This window comes from Dendrobates tinctorius, unplaced genomic scaffold, assembly GCF_039654945.1.
Source record: "Dendrobates tinctorius isolate UK_male_01 unplaced genomic scaffold, ASM3965494v1 ptg000010l, whole genome shotgun sequence".
Lineage (NCBI taxonomy): Eukaryota > Metazoa > Chordata > Amphibia > Anura > Dendrobatidae > Dendrobates > Dendrobates tinctorius.
Window position 1 is genome coordinate 8,369,385 of NW_027361678.1, and position 22,186 is coordinate 8,391,570.

At 48.7% G+C, this 22,186-nt stretch overlaps 1 protein-coding gene across 2 annotated transcripts in view; it reads right to left on the reverse strand.

The window, feature by feature from the left end:
- RPAP1 (RNA polymerase II associated protein 1) overlaps positions 1–22,186 on the reverse strand; it is a 128,589-nt gene that overhangs the window by 69,676 nt on the left and 36,727 nt on the right. For both annotated transcript variants that reach the window (XM_073586378.1, XM_073586369.1), the window contains exons 7-10: positions 15,212–15,391; positions 10,278–10,393; positions 10,042–10,140; positions 8,610–8,711 (exon numbers count right to left, since the gene is read on the reverse strand). In XM_073586378.1, the coding sequence (XP_073442479.1) occupies positions 8,610–8,711; positions 10,042–10,140; positions 10,278–10,393; positions 15,212–15,391 (497 nt within the window). The remainder of the gene's footprint in view (positions 1–8,609; positions 8,712–10,041; positions 10,141–10,277; positions 10,394–15,211; positions 15,392–22,186) is intronic.

Below are 22,186 nucleotides of genomic sequence, written 5' to 3' on the forward strand. Positions count from 1 at the left end.
CCTTCCAGGCTCGATAATAGACCCTGGAAGAGGAAGGCTTCCCAGCCTGGATCATTGTATTAATGACTCGGTCTGAAAAACCCGCTGCTCTCAGTATTGTGGTTTCAACGGCCATGCCGTCAAATTGAGCAACCGAAAATTCGGTTGGTAAAACGGCCCCTGAGCCAGGAGATCTGGTCTGTCGGGGAGTCTCCAGGGGGTGCCTGTGAGAAGATTGATAATTTCTGTGAACCAGGCCCTCCTGGGCCAGTAAGGGGCGATCAATATGACCGGCACCCCTTCCGCCTTGATCTTCTTTAGCAGCCTGGGCAGGAGAGGAAGGGGAGGGAACAGGTAAGGGAGTCTGAACTGTGTCCAGAGAATGACCAGCGCGTCGACCCCTATTGCTAGAGGATCGTGGTATCTTGAGACAAACTGTTGGACCCTTCTGTTCTGTCGCGATGCCAGGAGGTCCACATCTGGAGTCCCCCATAGCTGGCATATCTGATGGAACACTTCCTGGTGTAAGGACCATTCCCCTGCTGCAAGACCCTCCCGACTGAGGAAGTCGGCGGCCGTGTTGTCTGTGCCGGGAATGTAAACTGCCGAAATTGCCAGAATTGCGGTTTCTGCCCAGTTGAAGATTCTGGATACCTCGGCCAGTGCCCGGGGACTTCTGGTTCCCCCTTGGTGATTGATGTATGCCACCGCCGTGGCGTTGTCCATTTGAATCCCGATTGGCTGGTTGTTGAGGTATCTTTCCCAATGTAGAAGTGCTAGAAAGACCGCCCTCAGTTCTAGAATGTTGATTGATAGTGAGGATTCTTGCCTCGACCATCGTCCCTGGACAGTCAGGTGGCGGAATACCACACCCCAGCCCAGGAGACTGGCATCTGTAGTTACTACCTGCCAGTGGAAAGGGGGAAAAGGCAGTCCCAGATGAACAAGGGGGGAGGTCAACCACCACTTGAGGGACTCCCTGGTCTGAATGGAAGGGAGGAAGGAGCGATCCATCGAAGAGATGGACCTGTCCCACTGAAGGAGGATGTTCCTCTGCAGTATCCTGGAACGGAACAGGGCAAAGGGTATTGCCTCTGAAGCTGCCACCATTCTTCCCAGGACTCTCATGGCAGGGCGAAAGGATAGAAGCCGGAATTTCAATAGAGAGCGAATTCCCTGCTGGAGGGTAATCCACTTTCTTTCTGGGAGAAAGACCCTTGACCGGCGGGTGTCGATTACCATTCCTAAGAATTCTAGGCGTTGTGTTGGCGTTAGGCGGGATTTCTCCCTGTTTATGATCCAACCAAACCCGGAGAGCGTGTTTAAAACTACCGCTAGATTTTCCTAGGCCTGAGCGAAGGAGGGTGCCTTGACGAGAATATCATCGAGATATGGAACCAATATTATGCCTCTGACCCTTAATATAGCTACCATCGCTGACATAATCTTTGTAAAAATACTGGGGGCTGTTGCCAGCCCAAATGGCAGGGCCACAAACTGGAAATGCTGCTTTTGGACAGAAAAACGCAGAAACCTCTGATGTCCCTGAAAAATGGGGACGTGTAGGTAGGCGTCCCGGATATCTATGGAACATAGGAAGTCCCGATCCTCCATAGACGTAATTACCGACCAAATCGATTCCATCTTGAAATGGCGTAAGTGGACCCATCTGTTTAGCCTTTTGTGGTCTAGAATGGGACGAACTGAGCCATCCTTTTTTGGTATCTCAAACAGGTTTGAGTAAAAGCCGGTAAACCGTTCCTGCTCGGGAATGGGGACGATTACTCATGCGTTGAGGAGAGAGTCGATTGCAGCAAAAAAACCTAGAGCCATAGCAGCATCTTTTGGTGGCTGCGACTGAAAGAAGCAATCTCGCGGAAGCGTGTTGAAGTCTATCTTGCATCCTGTTGATACTGCCTCCTTTACCCAGATATCCTCTACTGAATTCTGCCAGACATCTCTGAAGAGGAGAAGGCTGCCTCCTAGTCTGGGAGAGGTACTGGGAAGGGAGTTGGACTCCCTGCTGGCGTCAGGCTGAAGTGGCTCTGCCCGTCCCTGACCTGGTAGCTCTGCTGTTGGAACTGTGGGAATGCCATGACGGGGTGGCCCGAAATGATACCTTCCTCCTATCTCTCGGTGCTTGCGACCTCTGCGGGCCCTGAGCATAAGTGCCTGTCGCTGGGGTACGGTGAAAGGGCTGAACCCTACGTTTGAAAACATATCGACGAGGTTTGGCCTGAGGGAGAAGGGAGCTTTTACCCCACGTTGCATCCTTAATGATTTGATCTAACATTGACCCAAAGAGCCGGGTGCCCTGAAACGGCAGATTGGTCAGTGATTTCTTTGAGGACAAATCAGCTTGCCAAGCCTTTAGCCAGACCATCTGCCGGACGGCTACCATGTTACTGGATGCTTGAGCTGCGCAAGACGCAGCATCCAGGGCTGCTGATACCATAGACCTCCCGGCATGAGAGATTTGATCTGCATACTCCGCCAGTTCCGCTGGTGGTGCCCCGGCCAATATGCCCTGTCTAAGCTGTTTGGCCCATTCTGTAACAGACTAAGCTACCCAGGCTGAGGCGAAGGCTGGACACAATGTAGCGGCTGCTGCCTCAAAAGCGGATTTTGCCAGGGATTCTATCCTCCTATCATTGGGATCTTTTAGGGCTGCCCCACTGGCGAGTGGGAGGACTGTATTGGTAGCGAGTCTGGACACTGGTGGTCCCACCAAAGGGGAGGCGGTCCAGTTGGCAGTGAGATCTGGGGGGAAGGGATATAGAATCCAAAAAAAATTCCCTCTCTGAAACCGCCTGGTTGGGTTTTCCCTTTCCCTGGCCAACACTTCCTCAAAATCCTTGTGGGAGGCGAAGACCCTAGAGGGGGACTTATGATGCTTAAATGAAAAAACCTGATCATTAGGTTTTGATGTGGTGTCCCCAATGTTAAAAGTCTCATTGACTGCGGCAATGAGGCCCTGAACCATATCCTTGACCTCGGACTGTTCTGGCCCGTACTCCGAACCCTCCTCTGAGTGTCTCTCTGATAATGCTTCGACTGATTCCGGGGATGAGGACCGGGTGGAGGCAGACGGCCAGAGGAATTCTGGCAGTGAGATGGAGTGAGAAAGGGACCTGGGTTGGTGGTCCTGTCTAAACCTTTTACGGCCTCTAGAAGGCCCAAAAGGAGGCTCCTTTGGTGCTCCTGTGTCCACTGGAGTCTGAAGTGGCAATCTGTTAAGCACCGTTACCAAGGTCTGTGATACCTTGGTAAGGTCTGCCACGGACTTAGATAAGGAAGAGGTCCATCCTGGACATTCGCTGTCTCCCGTGGAGATGGATGGCCCCTGGGCGGTAGACAAGGTGGCTTCCTCCTGCTCCAGGGGTAATGTGGGAGCTCTGACAGGCAAAGCAGGGGGGGCTGCACCTGCTCTCTAGCGTATTCGACACCATAGGTCTGCTGCAATCTGAGCAGAGTGGCGAGGACTGACCTGAAGGAAGCCTGACATTGCATTTGGTACCTAACAAAATATTTGACCAAGGTCACTGAAGCGGATGAGAAGGAGGAGCGGGACTGCTCTCCCTTGGGCATACTGACAGGTTTTACCTTGTGCCGACCGTCGGGGGTAGAGAGCGGAGTGAGAGAGCAACCTGTAGTGCAGTACTCACATACCCATGACCTGTGTCCCCACCGCAGCTGCCGCCCGAAGGCTGATGAGAGAGTGAGAGCAAGGTGAACAGCCCTGCCGCTGCCTAGAAGCCTTATGAAATCCCCGCCCGGAAGTGGTGGGCGGGGCCCTGCTCTGTCCTCCTGGAGCACCAAGATGGCGCTGGTACAGGAAGAGGAAGCCGGGGGGCGGAGCCTGCTGGGAGCCGGAATCTGGCGTCGGCCGTGCTGGGCTCCTGCTCGAGCCCAGGGCCATAACGCTGCCACAGGAGGAGACTGGAACCGCGCTGCACCGCGTGCTTGAAAGTAAGTGTTGGCTCTTAAACTAAGTATAGAGCCATGGGCTGCAAGCCCGAGTGCTGATTACAGCAGTCACATTCAGCCAGAGCTGCAGCCTCTTACCTCCAGTTCACCCCGTAACAAGGGTCAGTTTACCTGCATGAAAAGATTGCTGTCCCAAACCTTTTCTGCAGGGCGTCTCTCTTGATCATCAGGCTCTGGTGGGCGAGTGATGGGAGACGAAGGTCAGGACCAGGAGCTGCCACCTGAACACGAGTCCTGTGTTAGGGGATAGGGTCCTGCCCGCGGGATTCATGAAGATACGGGGTGGCAGTACACGCCGTACTCATAATCCCGGTGTGTGAATACAGATGTAGCATATCTACCCTGTATCCCTCCATGGTTACCTGAAAAGGAACGACGCACATTGAGGTAGGCATGGATCTACGAGAGACCTCTGTCCACCTCCTGCTGACACTAAGCAAAACTGATTGTCCTACAGCCGGTCGGAGGGGAGTATACTGCGGAGGCAACTTTTTTTCATGCATAGTGTCAACCTCCTAGTGACAGCAGCACACACCCACGGTTCCTGTGTCCCCCAATGAGACGAAAGAGAAAAGGCTAGTACTTTTGAAACATTATGGAATCCCTGGACAGAGAGGTGCTGACCTCAGAAGATCTACGTTTTATTACTGTGTATTACTGCTTAAAAGCTGTATGTGTGCTTTAACCCCTTTACCCCCAAGGGTGGTTTGCACGTTCCTGACCAGGCCAATTTTTACAATTCTGACCACTGTCCTTTTATGAGGTAATAACTCTTAAACGCTTCCATGGATTCCGGTGATTCTGACAATGTTTTCTTGTGACATATTGTACTTCATGTTAGTGGTAAAATTTCATTGATATAATTTGCGATTATTTGTGAAAAAAATGGAAATTTGGCGAAAATTTTTCAACTTTGAATTTTTATGCCCTTAAATCACAGAGATATGGCACACAAAAAACTTAATAAGTAACATTTCACATATGTTTACTTTACATCAGCACAATTTTGGAACCAAAATTTTTTTTTGTTAGGACGTTATAAGGGTTAAAAGTTGACCAGCGATTTCTCATTTTTACAACACCATTTTATTTTTACGAACCACATCACATTTGAAGTCACTTTGAGGGGTCTATATGATAGAAAATACCCAAAAGTGCATTCTAAAAACTGCACCCCTCAAGGTGCTCAAAACCACATTCAAGAAGTTTATTAACCCTTCAGGTGCTTCACAGGAATTAAAAAAAATTAACATTTAACTTTTTTTCACAAAAAAATTACTTCAGGTCCAATTTTTTTTTATTTTACCAAGGGTAACAGGAGAAATTGGACTGCAAAAGTTATTGTGCAATTTCTCCTGAGCACACTGATACCTGATATGTGGGGGGGAACCACTGTTTCGGCGCATGGCAGAGCTCATAAGGGAATGAGCGCCGTTTGACTTTTTCAATGCAAAATTGGCTGGAATTCAGATCGGACGCCATGTCACGTTTGGGAGCCCCTGATGTGCCTAAACAGTGGAAACCCCCCACAAATGACCCCATTTTGGAAACCAGACCCCCAAGGAACTTATCTAGATGTGTGGTGAGAACTTTGAACCCCAAAGGGCTTCATAGAGGTTAATAACGTACAGCCGTACAATTAAAAAATCATTTTTTCCACAAAAATGATCTTTTCACCCTCAATTTTTATTTTTTCAAAGGTAGCAGGACCCCAAAAGTTATTGGGCAATTTGTCCTGAGTACGCTGATATGTGGGGATAAACCATTATTTGGGCGCATGGCAGAGCTCGGAAGGGAAGCAGCGCCATTTGACTTTTATGGCTGGAATTGCGATCGGACGCCATGTCGCGTTTGGAAAGCCCCTGATGTGCCAAAACAGTGGAAACCCCCCACAAGTGACCCCATTTTGGAAACTAGACCCCTTAAGGAACTTATCTAGATGTGTGGTGAGCACTTTGAACTCCCAAGTGCTTCACAGACGTTTATAACGCCCTGGCGTGAAAATAATAAAATCATATTTTTTTTCCACAAAAATGATGTTTTTGTCCCCAATTTTTTATTTTCCTAAGGGTAACAGGAGAAATTGGACACCAAAAGTTGTTTTGCAATTTGTCCTGAGTAAGCTGATACCCCATATGTGGGGGTAAAACACTGTTTGGGCGCATAGCAGAGCTTGGAAGGGAAGGAGCACCGTTTGACTTTTTCAGTGCAGAATTGGCTGGAATTGAGATCAGACGCCATGTTGCGTTTGGAGAGCACCTGATGTGCCCAAACAGTGGAAACCCCCCAATTCTAACTCCAACCCTAACCCCAACACACCCCTAACCCTAGCCCTAACCCTAGTTCTAACCCTAATGGGAAAACGGAAATAAATACACTTTTTTAATTTTATTATTTTTCCCTAACTAAGGGGGTGATAACGGGGGGTTGATTTACTATTTATGGCGGGTTTTTATGCTTGGCAGCTGTCATACCCTAAAAGATGCTTTTTATTGTAAAAATAGTTTTTGCATCACCACATTTTGAGAGCTAAAATTTTTCCATATTTTGACCCACCGAGTTATGTGAAGTCTTATTTTTTGAGGGACGAGTTGCCGTTTTTATTGGTATCATTTTCGGGCATGTGACATTTTTTATCACTTTTATTCCGATTTTTGGGACGCAGAATGAACAAAAACCAGCATTTCAAGAATTTATTTTCGGGGGTGCGTTTACACCGTTCCGCATGCAGTAAAATTGATAAGGTGATTTTATTCTTCGGGTCAGTACGATTACAGCAAAACCTCATTTATGTATTTTTTTTTATGTTTTAGCGCTTTTATGCAATAGAAACAATTTTATATAAAAAATAATTATTTTTGCATCGCTTTATTCTGCGAGCTATAACTTTATTTTTTCACTGATTGCGGGACAAGATGACATTTCCAGCGGTACCATGGTTATTTATATCCGGTCTTTTTGATCGCGCGTTATTGCACTTTTTGTTCGGCGGTATGATAATAAAGCATTATTTTTTGCTTAGTTTTTTATTTTTATTTTTTAAGGGGTTCGCTAAAGGGGTTAACTAATGGGACAGTTTTATAGGGCGGGTCGTTACGGACGCGGTGATACTAAATATGTGTACTTTTATTGTTTTGGGGGTTTTTTATTTCCAAAAAATGAATTAAGGAATTTTTTTTTTTTTAATTTATTTAGCGATTTTTTATAAATTATTTTTCCTTTTTTTTTTTTTTTTAACTTTATTACAATTTCCCAGCGGGAACATAACTGTCATGTAACAGATCGCTGATCAGTGATCTGTCACAGGCAGTGCTGCAAGCTTCCTCATGCCGGCGCTTTGCAGGCATGAGGAAGCCGCCTCCCTGCAGGCCCCCGAAGGTCCCCGCCGCCATTTTGGATTCTGGGATCTGCAGAGAAGGAGGCAGCAGCGCTGCACATTGCGCTGCTGCGGGGGTCTCAGGGAAGCACTAAGGGAGCCCCTCCCTGCCGATGCTTCCCTAAACCCCGGTACACTGCGATCGTGTTTGATCACAGTGTGCCAGGGGTTAACGTGTCGGGGGCAGTCCGTGACCGCCCCTGACACATAGTGCCAGGTGTCAGTTGTGATAATCAGCTGACACCCGGCCGCGATCAGCGGCGCTCACCACGTGAGCGCTGCTGATCGCTATGACGTACTATCCCGTCCATGGGCATAGGGGCCCGGGTCCCATGGACGGGATAGTACGTCAGATGTCAGAAAGAGGTTAAAACAGGGAAGGGGGGAGGGGTAGGGGAATATATTGTAATATTTATAACTTGGCTGTTTTTGATAGATTGACTATGTTTGCTGTTGTGTATTTTGTTATACAATAAAAATTTATCTGATTTAAAAAAAAAAAAAAAAAAATGCAGAAAGTAATTAATTTCCAGCGTGAGTAATCTGGTCGGACGAGGTCCCGAATAGAATGCCCTGTGAAAGGAGTTTTCCCCTAGCCCTGAATGAAGGCTGTCACTGGGAAATAACATCTGTCTCGCTCCCGCACTGTCTCGATGGATGAGTAGGCTGGGAAAGGGGGGTGACATGGACCATTCCCCATGGCCACCCCAAGACACTCTTGCTGTGTTAGGGGGGAGAGGGTATAATGTGGACCAGACCTCACTGTTTTCTCGGTCTCTTAGGTGGGAAGACAGGGTAAGTGGTTACACCAGAAGAATCTGAAAAACAGAATCTGAAAAGCGAAGGAAAATAGAATAATAAAATACAACAAGGAAACCTAAGGTAAAACGGGCCTGGGTCCAGTCCCGTGCCTACATCCAACTAACACTAAGCTTAAATTGATTAGTTACGTGCCAGTCTGTTGGTGTATACTACTGAGAAAGAGATAATTTTTTTGCGTAGCATCAGACTCCTAGTACAAACAGCATACACACATGGTTTCCTGTGTCCACCAATGAAGTGATAAATAAACAATTATTTTTGTGCTGGCAATTAATGACAAAGGAGCCAATATCATTTGACAATTCTTTTGCCTGCACAGCAGTTTTTATAATTTTTACCACTGAAATAAACTTCTGGTTGCTCATGCTTATGGGAAGGTAAGAGGAGACAGATGACGGCCAGATGACCTCTATTACGTGTACAGTCAAGTCTTACACTTCCTTACCTTCTTCACAATACGTCCGAGAACCTGCAGGGATAGAGTCCTCTGTTGTATGAACTGGCTGCGAGAAAGATGGAAAAGCTCTTGAAGCGAGTAACCAGCTCTCTGTGAAGTAAAATACAACTATCATCAAAAAAGGATTGCGTAAGCATGTAGCCATAAAATACTACCATTTTATTAAAGTCAATACAAAAGACACAAAAACACAGACATGTGTAAGATAAAAGGAGATGAGTATCCAATAAGACACCACAAAGTACATATGCACATAAGTCAAACCGCAGCGGAATCCTCAGAAAGAATTGACATGCTGCGGATTTAAAACCGCAGCAAAACCGCACGGAAAAACCTGCAGAATGTGCACTGCAGATTTGAAATCCCATTGGTTAACACGGTACTGTACACTGTCTGCGGAACTGCTGCGGATCCGCAGGGTCAGAACAACGGTGGAAACCGTGTCAGCAGCTATAACTAAGGCTGCATCTACCCTCCTGTTACCTAAATATACCTGACTACAATATAGCCTCTTGGCATTCACCGTATTGTTATCCTGTGATCGGCCATTGTATATGTATCATAACCCTCAGTACGCAACTGATGAAGGTCTTTTGCATGGACAGAAACGTTTTGTATATGCTACTATTTGGGATTGAATAAAATCACCTACAACTTTAACACTAAGTTGAGTGCCGGGTTCTATCTTTACATTAATTACGGTTTGGGAACCTACCTTAGCACCACTACTTTAGTCATTGCTGTGCACACGCTTTCTTTGTACTCATCTATATTATGTCAGACATGACATCTGATCTGACAAAATAGTAGAGGTTGCAGCCAGCCAGTAGCCATAGCGCTCACGTGACATAATGTTATGCGACCATCGGGAGACCCTGTGGCATCATAGATTGAAAGGCATTAGTGTGGGAGGAAGGTATAAGCTTTTCCTATTTTACTCTGGTGACTCTGGCTTTTAAGTAGAGGTTGTCCAAGTACTAGACAACCCCTTTAATGTTTTTCCAAACACAGCAGATACTTGTGGCTATGCCTGGCACTGCAGCTCAGCAAAAGACACTCCGTGGCCCCTTTGTGTTCAACTGATGGGATTATGGTCATAGATTGATAGGTCCATTGAAAAGGAAAAGTTGGAAACATTAGTTTCATATATAAAATGGTAAAAAAAATATCTTGTTAGGATGGATTTAACACCTATAGCCTAGGTACTGATGAAGAATATTCCAAAAATTGTGTATCCCATAGAAGACAACTACATTGAGTTAACTTTTTGTGCATAGTGTCAGCCTCCTAGAGGCAGCAGCATACACCCATGGCTTCCTGTGTCCCCCAATGAAGCGACAGAGAAAAGATATTTAAAAGTAAGTGACTAGAAATAAAGTTCCCAGATATAATAAAAAATACACTACAAGAGTTAAATTACCTCTGCCTCGTCTCCGTGGTGGTGCAGCCCTAGATGAGTAGGGACGTCAGCATCTGGGGGTATCAAGTCTCCCTTCAGACTGAATCGTGCTTGCATCCCCTTACATACAAATACAATAAGTTCACATTATATTGCAGAAATATACAGCCACCTAAAGTTAGACAAAAAGCAGGAAAAAAATAATGTGGACAAAGGAAGAAAACCGGCGGAAATGTAATTCACAGGTAAACAAATACCTTCTTTGTTTTCTTCTGTCTCATCTGCGGCAAGTCCTTAGTCCATTCCAACTTGTCAAACTCCACGCTATGCATATGCACCCACTCCTTCTGAGGTTTCACTGGGAGGTCGCCGACTAAAATCAAAGACTGGAATCAACGGAGTACATATAACAAGTGGAAAAAGTCTTTTCTTTCTCGCTTCATTGGGGGACACTGGTTACCATGGGTGTATGCTACTGTCGCTAGGAGGCTGACACTATGCAAATAAAAAAAAGTTAGCTCCTCCCCAGCACATCTACCGATAGTCACAAATTGCCCCAGTTTTTGCTTAGTGTCTGTAGGAGGCGGACCTGGATCTAACACCAGATCAGCAGTGTTTTTTCTTTCACAGGTTTCTGTGTGAATGTATTAATCCTTTTGGCTTTGTTTTTCAGATACAGCTCGTCGGATAACAGGGTGCAGATTTCTCACAGTTTTCCCACATTTATGCGACCGAGAGAGCTGTGTGGCATCACCCACATCGCTCACTCTCGGACCCGCTGGCAGACTGACAGGACTGTCTCCTGTTCCCCTTTTGGGGTGTTTCAGGGTGACTCTTGGTGGCAAGTTCTTGCCTTATCCCCTCCTCACCCCTCTCCTCGGAAGCTCAGAAGTCATTGTACCCGTTCCTTGGCACGAACGGTTTTCCGGGATCTACTCAAACCTCTTCGTACTCCCGAAAGAAGACGTTTCTCTCCGCCTGATCTTAGACCTCGAGCAGTTGAATTGCCACCTTCGGATTCGCCTCTTCACAATGAAGTCCTTGCGCTCGGTGATCCTCTCCATGGAGCAGGGGGATTAGCTTTGCTCTGTGGTCATTCAGGATGCTTATCTGCACGTTCCTGTTTGTGTACAGCATCGGAGGTTCCTTCGGTTTGCGATACAGGAGCACCATTACCAGTTCACGGCAATCCAGTTCGGCCTGGCGTCCGCTACCAGGGTCTTCACGAAGGTCATGGCGGCGGTCATGGCCATCCTTCGTTCCAAGGGGTTTCTCATAAATCCTTATCTCGACGATCTACTGGTCTAGGGCCCGTCTCGCTGAGACTGTGATCAGAGCCTCCAGATCACTCTGGACACGCTGGTCCGTCTCAGTTGGATAATCAACAGAGAGAAGTCGACCCTGAACCCAACTCAGCGTCTCGTATTCCTGGGCATGGAATTCGACACCATTCAAGCTTGAATCTTCCTTCGCGAGGAGTAGCTCTCATCTCTTCGGCAGGGGATCAAAGCCCAAAAGCGCCCGATCCCTCTTCCCTTCCAGTTCTGCATGAGAGTACTGGGGAAGATGATCGCCTCCATGGAAGCTGTGCCTTATGCCTAGTTTCACACCCGCCCTCATCTGTTGGCCCTCCTGCCTACCTGGGGCAAGAGAACTGTTTCCCTGGATCAGCCAGTGCTTTTACCTCTCATTGTGAAGCAGTCCCTCTCTTGGTGGACACTATCTGCCTCTGGCCTGCGCGGGACGTCATTTCTCCCGCTTCGTTGGCAGATCATCCCCACCGATGCCAGTCTCCAGGGTTAGGGAGCGGTCTTCCTCAATCTCACAGAACAGGGTCGCTGGAACGTTCAGGAGACCCTCCTCCCCATCAATCTCTTGGAGATCAGAGCAATCCTTCCTGCCCTCCTCCACTGGCAGTCTCTCCTCGCAGGCAAGCCAGTCGGCATTCAGTTGGACTATGTCACAGCCGTGGTTTACATAAACTACCAAGGCGGGACTCAACACGCAGATCAGGGGAGAGGTAGCAAAGATCCTGTGTTGGGCGGAAAGCCATGTACCCGCCATTTCAGCCATCCACATTCCAGGGGTGGAAAACTGGGAAGCCGATTTTTTTGAATCGTCGGGGGTTCGTGTCAGGCGAGTAGTCTCTCAACCCCGCCGTCTTTGGCAACATTTGTCGGAGGTGGGGCGTTCCGGATGCCCACCTAATGACTTCTCGAACTAACCAAAAGGTTCCCCGGTACGTTACCAGGTCCCAGGATCCAATGGTCGTCGGATGCGACGCACTTGTGATCCCGTGGTCCCAGTTTCAGATGCCTTTTCTGTTCCCGCCTATTCCCTTAATCACAAGAGTCATAAAATAAAAAAATTAAAAAAAAAAAACAAAGGCAGAGGGGGTCCCCGTTTCTGTTAGCAGCTCCACACTGGCAGCAGAAGGCCTGGTATACGGAGCTACTGAACATGCTCTCGGACGTCCCCTAGAGGCTTCCAGACTGTCCAGATCTTCTATCACAAGGGCCCCTCTTCCACCCGAATTCTCGGTCCCTGGATTTAATGGCATGGCCGTTGAGGCCGCGGTCCTGAGGGATGCAGGTTTTTCGCACAAGGTCATACAGACCATGATTAAAGCAAGTAAACCAGCTTCTTCACGCATCTATCACAGAGGTTGTAAGGGCTTCTTCTGATGGTGTGAGAACAACAGTTTATTTCCCATGACCTTTTTCCCTCCCCACCGTTCTTGATTTTCTACAAACGGGTCTCGATTAGGGCCTTTCCCTCAGTTCCTTAAGGGGTCAGGTTTCTGCTCTGACTATTCTCTTCCAAAGGGATCTGGCTTCACTTCCCCAAGTGAAGACCTTTCTTCAGAGCGTCGCTCACATAGCGCCTCCTTACCATTCTCTGGTTGATCCATGGGATCTCAATCTTGTCCTGGGCGCCCTCCAGCGTCCACCCATTGAACCAATTCAGGATATTTGCTTTACTCTCCTATCTTTGAAGGCGGCCTCTATCAAGAGAGTCTTCGAGTTGGCAGCATTGTCCTGCCGTTTCTCCCTTTCTGATTTTGCACCAGGATAAGGTGATTCTCAGACCAGTACTTCCTTCCTGCCAAAGGTAGTTTCTACCTTTCACATCAACGAGGGCATCCTCCCTTCTCTGTGTCCCTCTCCAGTTCATCTCTTGGAGACATCCCTCCACAAGTTGGACTCCACAAGTCTACCTTGCTAGGACTGCTTCTTTCCATCAGTCCGATTCCGTTTGTCGTCTCTGAAAGTCGTCGGAAGGGGTTCCCAGCGTCTAAATCCACCATCTTGGTTGGATCTGTTCAGCAGTTTTGGAAGCATACCGCGTTCAGGACAAACAGCCTCCTCTGGGGGTGAGGGCTCACTCTACCCGGGCCGTGGGAGCTCCCTGGGCCGTTCGTCACCATGCTTCGGCCCTGCAAGTCTGCAACCTGGTCATCCCGTCACCATGCTTCGGCCCTGCAAGTCTGCAAAGCTGCAACCTGGTCATCCCGTCACCATGCTTCGGCCCTGCAAGTCTGCAACCTGGTCATCCCGTCACACTTTCGTGGGGTTTTTTACAAAGTAAATACTCACGCCTCTGCTGATACAGGCCTAGGAAGGAAGATACTGCAAGTGGCAGTTTCCCACCGGCCGACCTAAGTTCCTTTCTCTTGGAATACTTTACTCACCCGTGGGACTGCTTTGGGACGTCCCATGGTAACCTGTGTCCCCCAATGAAGCTAGAAAGAAAGAAGGATTTTTGGTACTTACTTTCTTGGAACCTTCATTGGGGGACACAGCACCCTCCCTTAATGTTGTACCGTGTTGGCCAATGTGCCATTGCTTGGTTGGCACTTAGGTTGAGTTCTTATAGTTGCTCCTACTACTGCTTTAGCACCAATTGAGGTAATTTGTGCCTGTCTGTAGGTGTATAGTGCTGGGGAGAAGCTAACTTTTTCATATTTGCATAGTGTCAGCCTCCTAGCGAGTCGCATCAGCATACACCCATGGTAACCTGTGTCCCCCAATGAAGGTTCCAAGAAAGAGATTTTACGGTAAGTACCAAAAATCCTTCTATTTGACGACGCAGACTACAGTAGTGCCTCCTGTCTGGAGAATAAATTTTACCGGGCGCCTATAGAAAGCATTAGTTAATGAATTAATGATCGTTCTAAGTCTGCAAGAGTAAAAAGCGGCTCGTGCAGTAATATTTGCATATATTTTTCTCTATCTTGACAGTTTTCTAAAATGTTCGAATGTAGCCAAGATCTGATTTGTTAAAACTACCATCAGTAATTGGCTCAAAGTGCAGTGAAAATCTACACCAGCTCTTACGAGGTTTAGATTTCAATTTGTGTAGTAAGACAAGCCCCAGATCTGCCATATGCCTCTAAACAAATTTATGAGTCAGTTTAAAAGGGTTTCCAGGTGTAAGGATTTTTTTATGCCTATGGGCTTGCTTGAGCAAAAATAATAAACCGCACTGCTACTTAGCCATCGCCTCTTTACTGCTGCTTCTATTTTTATTAACTGGCTGCAGCAGTGATGTCACGACTACAGTGCACCTTACCACTGCAGCTAATTACTTGGCTCAGCACTGTCATGCCAAGTACTTTGACATCACTTCTGAAACCAATGATTGGCTGCAGCAGTCACAAGCGCTATAGGTTAAATGGCAGTGCTGCAGCCAGTCAACAAAGACCTAGAGCAGTGACAGAGACAACATCACTGGAGCAAGAGCGGGTAAGTAGCAGCTTATATTATTTACCTAAGACGCGCCCATAGGCATAAAAAACAAACCAATATGTGGATTATCCAAGTCTCATGTCAGCATCATCTGCAGCTACAGCACAGATACTACGCTATAAAAGGACAAATTAAATTAAATATACATAAAAGGCACATTAACGGAAATGTTTCCACAAACACTTCTCAAGAACTACTAGGAAATGACGAGAATATTACAGCTCAGCAACACACTGGACTGATCTATGGGGTCTCCAATTGAATCCTTTACCATGACATTAAAGGTTCTCATTAGGAGTAATAAGGAAGCTGCGATCATATTTAGAGCGAAAGCAACCTATCATTCACAATGAACGCATTCCCACTTTCTGCTGAGCTCATCCCCAGTATTGAGTGCTATTGATCCGCTCTGCGGAGGCCCTGTCCTGAAAGTGATTGATTACCTGACAGCGGACCTGGGTTTTCCTCATCCTTCCTAGAAGCCTGTTCACCTGAATCTGTCACTGTTGGATGATGAGGATGTTCCTTATTGACCATCAGGGGCTCCCCTGCTGAGCTTGTATTCTCTTGGGTGGTCTTCTGGTTCACGCGCTTCGATTTCAGGAAAGCAACCAGTGTGGGATCTTATGGAAAACAGAAAGAAATGACTTTTACATATATTTCTATCAGCAAATAGCAAAGTTTATTTTTACTCTCTCCTTTCTAGATTAAACTCAACTAAGCAAATTACAGTTATCGGAGGAAGCTTTCCACGGACACGTCTAATTGAAACAGGGATTTTTGTGGTACTCACCGAAAAATCCTTTTCTCTGAGATGCTCATTGGGGGACACAGGACTGTGGGTGTATGCTACTGCCGCCAGGAGGCTGACACTAAGTGAATGAAAAAAAGGTTAGCTCCTCCTCCGCTGTATACAGCCTCGCCCCGATTGCAGGCGAAAACCAGTTTGGTGCAAAAGCAGTAGGAGATCAAAAACAAGACAAAATCAAAATCACCCTTAATGCAGGTAACAACATGTCTAGAAAACCCACCTATTATCAAAAATACATATTAGTAAACAAAACAAAAAGAGCCAATTGGCTAACAGGGTGCATGCTGTGTCCCCCAATGAGCGTCTCGGAGAAAAGGACTTTACGGTGAGTACCACAAAAATCCCTGTTTCTCCTTCGCCTCATTGGGGGACACAGGACTGTGGGACGTCCTAAAGCAGTCCCTAGGTGGGAAGTTGACTCACCGGTCCAAGCTACACGCACCTCCTGTCTAAAGGTGCGCCACCGCTGCTTGGAGAATCCTTCTACCCAGGCTCGCGTCCGCTGAAGCCTGAGTATGGATATTGTAGGGCTTGGAGAATGTGTGCAGAGTGGACCAGGTTGCCGCCTTGCAAACCTGTTCTGCTGATGCCTGGTGCCGAAGAGCCCAAGAGGCACCCACTGCCCGAGTAGAGTGTGCTCTGATCCCTGCTAGAATCGCTGCGCCTCTGATGCGGTAAGACTCCTGAATAGTCAAACAAATCCACCTGGCCATGGTCGATCTTGAGGCAGCGAGTCCCTTCCTGCAACCCTCGGGGAGTACGAACAGCGTGTCTGACTGACGAAAGGGTGCCGTCCATGACACGTACCTCCTGAGAGCTCTCACCAAGCCCAACGTATGAAGAGCTTTTTGCACACGGTGTACCGGTGCTGGACAAAAAGAGGGCAAGACAATATACTCATTAATGTGAATAGAGGAAATGACTTTCGGCAGAAAAGGAGGAGCTGGTCTGAGAACCACCTTATCCTTGTGGAAAATCAGAAACGGGGCTCGACAGGATAGTGCTGCCAGCTCCGAGACCCGACTGATTGATGTTATAGCTACGAGGAACACTACCTTCCAGGAAAGGTATGACAGAGAGACATCCTGTAGCAGTTCAAATGGAGCTTCCTGCAAAACGCTTAGGACCAGGTTAAGGTCCAAGGCGTCCAGAGGGGCCCTATAGGGAGGTACCAAATGGGAGACCCCCTGTATGAACGTCTTTACCTGCAGATTGGTAGCAATCCTGCGCTGGAACAGGACGGATAAGGCAGATATCTGTCTCCTGAGGGAACTTGGGGCTAAACCTGAGTCTAGGCCAGACTGGAGAAAGGCTAAAATGTTGTGGATAGAGAACCTTAGTGGAGAACAACCGCGGTCCCTTCACCATGTGAAGAGAACCTTCCAGGTGTGGTGAAATACGTGCTGAGGCGGGCTTCCGGGCAGTAATAATTGTAGCTACCACACTGCTGCTGAACCCGGCGAGTAGCTGTATTAAGTCTGCGTACCACGCTCAATGAGGCCAATCTTGGGCAAGCAGAATTACTGGAACCCCTTCTGCCTTGACCTTCCTGATGACCCTCATAAGTAGCAGCAGCGGGGGGGGAATAGGTACGGGAGGCGAAACTGGTTCCATGGCAGAACAAACGTATCCACGGCGATCGCTTGTGGGTCCCGGGACCGAGAGACAAATGTGGGCACCTTGGCGTTCACTCTGGAGGCCATCAGGTCCACATCCGCCGTTCCCCAACATTGGCAAATCTGCCGGAATACCTCGGGGTATAGTGACCATTCCCCAGACGCAAGACCCTGCCGACTGAGGAAGTCTGCCGCCCAGTTCTCTATGACCGGGATGTGGACCGCCGAGATCACAGAGTGGTTTCTCTCGACCCAGCGGAGAACATGCCCCACCTTGTGCATGGCCTCCTTGCTGCGGGTGCCTTCCTGATGATTTATGTAAGTCACGGCCGTGGCGTTGTCTGATTGGATCTGGACAGGGCGGCCTGCTAGAAGATGATGGAAATGCTGCAAAGCTAGCCGGATTGCTCATATCTCTAGCAAGTTGATCTGGAGGCATGCTTCCCTCGGCGACCAAAGTCCCTGGGTCGTATGATGGCAAAAATCGCACCCCAGCCGAGGAGACTGGCATCGGTTGTGACCACCAGGCAATGTGCCGGGGGAAAAGGTTTCTCCCTGAAGAAGGGAGGAACTGATTGTCCACCACTCGAGTGCCTGTCTGATATGCGCGGACAAATGTCACCAGTGGTCGAGAGTAAATGGGTTCTTGTCCCAGGATGCCAAGAGGGCGTGATGCAGGGGGCGAAGATGTAGCTGGGCAAACGGTATCGTTTTCATTGCTGCTACCATTTTTCCTAAGACCCTCATGCAAAAACGGATGGTATGAGGGACTGGATGGCGAAGTGCCCGGACTCCCTGCCGGAGAGCTAGGGCCTTGTCCCGAGGGAGAATTACCCACCCTCGGGAGGTTTCGAAAATCATCCCTAAGAAGGAAAGCCTCTGGGCTAGGACAGGGGATGATTTCTTCAGGTTGATCAACCACCCTAAGCGGGAAAGAGTATCTAGCGTGATGTTGACGCTCTCCTCGCATGCTCGAAATGAAGGGCCCTTGACCAAGAGGTCATCTAAGTAAGGCAAGACGACTATGCCCCGGGAGTGCAGGACTGCCATGACCTTTGTGAACACTCTGGGAGCGGTGGCTAGCCCGAAGGGCAGGGCTGTGAACTGGAAATGTAGGCCGTTGATAGCGAAGCGTAGAAATCTTTGATGCGGAGGGAAAATGGGGATGTGTAGGTAGGCGTCTTGGATGTCGATAGAGGCCAAATATTCTCCCTGCCCCATGGCAGATATGACCAAACGGAGAGACTCCATCCGGAAATGTCTGATCCTGATAAATCTGTTCAGGAGCTTCAGGTCCAGAATAGGCCTGAGAGTCCCGTCTGTTGTGAGTTCATTCTCTGGTTCACCAGTTGTGAGTTCTCCTTCCAGACTCCCTCTGGTGGTAACAGGAGGTAGTGAGGCTGATTTGATCGGTGGAGATCTGCCACCTGAGAATCAGGATGACGATTGGACCTCAGGAGTCTCAGATTGGATTTAAGACAGCCGACGCCCTGGTGATTCCGTCTGACTTATCAGCTCTTGGTTTTCAGCTCTGTTCCAGTCATCTAAAGCTAAGTTTTTCTGCTAATGTTCACACTTGATTTTGTTGGTCTATTCAGTCTTTTGTGTGGTCAGCCTGCCCCGGCTGGGGGCTGTGCTGAATTTCCACTCTTATTTATCAGTATTTTGCCAATTTGCTTTTTGTCCCTTACTAGTTTGGTCTCTTTTTGCTCTGTCTCAGAATATATCAGAGTGCTAATATAGTGGGAGAAGTCTAGTGACTTCAGGGTTAATTTTGCTATCAGAAGTGTTGGACATTATTTTTGTAGGGTTTTTTTGCAGGTTGCAGACAGTGTCTTTCCTTTCCTTTCTAGTTAGTTGGGCCCCATCGTTTGCTCAGCCTATTTTCCTGCCTGTGTTTGTGCCTTCATCTTGTTTCACCGTCAATACATGTGTGGGGGCTATCTATTCCTTTGGGGTCTGCTCTGAGGCAGTTAGTTTTCCCCTTTTCATGCTTCAGGCTTATTTAGTCCTCCGGCTGTGACGAAGCGTCTAGGAACATCGTAGGTACGCTCCACGGCTGCTGCTAGTTGTGTGGTAGGATCAGGGATCTGCAATCTGCATAATTACCAACCTCTCTGGTTTTCTGTGACTTAGCTTGTTTTGCTTTTTTCTCCTCGGTGACCCATTCATAACACTCGTCCTTTTTGGGGACCGTGAACAGGTTGGAATAGAAGCCCTGAAATTTCTCGTTCTCCAGTGCGGGAACAATGACTCTGTTGTGCTGGAGCAATTCGATGGCCTTGAGTAAAGCCCTTGCCCGGGTATCTACTCTAGGAGGATGGGAAAGAATAGACCGTCTTGGGGGTACTTGACAAATTCTCCCTTGTACCCCGAGGACACCAGCTCTCTTACCCATGTGTCATGTACGACGGTGAGCCAGACGTGGCAAAACCAAAGTACCTTGCTGGTGTCGCCTGAAAATGGCCTCGAGTCATTTGGCTGAAGATCTCTGGGACCTAGGTCCCCTTGACCTGGACTGGTGGGTACGCATTCTCCCCAACGGATTAGCTCTATATGATACTTGACGATCCCTGTCCTGGTTGGGACGACCTGAAGCGGCGGGATTGGCAGCTGCAGCCCACCCGGGGTTGCGAAAGAACTGGAAACATGCCTGAAGCTGGTCACGAAATGGCTGTTTGACCCTTTGCTGAGGGAGAAAACTACTCTTCCCCCCTGTGGAGTCAGAGATGAGCTGATCTAACTTCTAACCGAATAGGAGGCTGCTCTGATGAGGCAAAAAAGTCAAGGATTTCTTGGAGGTTGAGTCTGCCCGCCATGTCCTCAAACATAGAGCACTCCTAATGGAAATTGCATTTGCAGCAGCGAGTGCCGCGCAGTTGGCCGCATCTAAAGATGCATTGATTAAGTAGTCTCTGGCCAAAGTGATCTGATTTGCGATCTCTGATACCTCTGCTGGTAGGTCCATACCCTGCAAGGCTCTGTTCAATGATTCTGACCAAGAAAACTTGGCCTAGGCTACCCAAGTTGCCGTGAACGAGGGAGAGAGTGCTGAACCTGATGCCTCAAACAAGCTCTCTATGAGATGGTCAGTGGGATCTTTGATAGAGGAACCACTAGGTATAGATAACAGGGTTTTAGAGGCCAAGCGTGACACGGGTGGATCTACCGTTGGGGATTCCGTCCATTTTTTACGGAGATCAGGGGCAAATGGGTATCTTGCCTCGAGCCCCTTCTGGCCTGAGAAACGCTTGTCTGGCCGTTCCCTGTGCCGTTGCACTATGTCCTCAAACTCTAGGTGAGTGCCAAATACTCTATGAGGCCGCTTGACTCGCTTAAATGACACCTTGTGACCTGAGGCCAAGGTGGAATCATCTTCAATCCCAACAGTCTGGTTGACGGCCTCAATGAGGCTGTTAACTGTTTCCTGGTAACCCGGAGTATCTAAATCAAGGGGCTCGTCCGAGTCGTAAACTGAGCTTTGCTCATTATCGACTACTGGTGAAGGTGAGCGAGAAGCGGAACTCATGGATGCCGAGGCACCGGACGGACTGGGAGAAGCTGTGTGCTTTCATTTTTCCCTACGTCTGCATGGAGTGAGATCGGCTCCTGCAGGCCGGAGGCTTCTGTGAGATGGAGAACCCCTCTAAGACAGGCGAGCCGCTATCCCTGCCCCTATCTGGGGCTCGAAGGGACTCGATTGCTCTAGTAAGTGATGCCATAGACTGCGACAGAGATAGAGCCCATTCCGGGGGACTTGGTACACTGGGCTCGGTCGCAGGGAAGGGCTCCTGGGCACGTTCGGAATCGCAGGCTTCACATAATCGCTTGCACTACGCCTGCGGAAAAGCAGACCGACAGAAGGTGCATGCAGCATATAGAAACGTGTGCGTCTTAGCTTTTCTGGAAATGCTGTATCTGCCAGGATATAGTGCTGCAGGCTGCAGGAACGGAGTATGCACGCCCCGCTATTGCCTAGAGCGCCCTCTGGAAAAAAAAGGGACTGGGCCTATAAACAACTGGGGGGGTAACACTTACCCCAGTCCTGTGCCCCGTCACGTACTGGAAGTGCAGTGCGCTGCTCCTGATTCAAAATGCGCGTCTCATCTGTGAGCGGGCCGCCGGATTAAAAAGGAGTCCTGAGGGCGGTACTTCCACCTGCGACCTAGCGTCGGACCAAAGCCGGGAGCTAAATTTTTGGTAGAAAAAGAAAAAAAGAAGAAGAAAGTCTAGGAAAAAAAGCAGACATGTGCCTCCAATGGACACCAAGCCCGGGCCCACTGCAAGTGACGCGTCGAAGGGGGCGGGACTTCCGCCCACGGCCAAGCGACGGCCGAAGCCGGGGGCTGGATTTTTGGTGTCCGCCCACGAAGGGGTATAGACTGGGATCAAAGATCCAGTGCTGCCGGACGCCCGGAAGCGCCCGATGGCGCCATACTTGCAGTGGAAGCTGCACCTCCCTGGCACTCAGGAAATGGGGCTATGGACCGGCCTGCCCCGGGGAACGCTGCTACAGGAGCCCTCCCAGGCCACCCTCCTCCGTGATCTCTAAAGATGCTTCAGCCCAGCTCAGGTTAGAGGGGAGGGGGGGCTTGCATAAAGGATGGTGCAGGCACCCTAGCTCCATCTTCCCTATAGGGGATGAGGAGAGGGACCGTCCGCCACCTTCCATCACCGCAGTCCATGCATTGGTGATGCAGTGGGGGCCGCACAGGCTGTCCTATGCCTGTGTACAGCCTAGAATTTCAATACCTTAGGGTGGTCAGGGCTGAATCCGGCATCATGTCCCACGTTGCGGGAGAGGATACGTGGAGGCGACACTCGCACGTGCTCGCCCGTTGTTGGTTTGGGGAGATCGAACCCTTTCAATAGGGTCCGTCGTCCCTGTCTCATCTTCTTGGAAGGAAAAACACAGAGAAAAAAAAATAGAAGAAGAAAGTCTAGCAAAAAAAGCAGACATGTGCCTCCAATGGTCACAAGGCATGAACTGG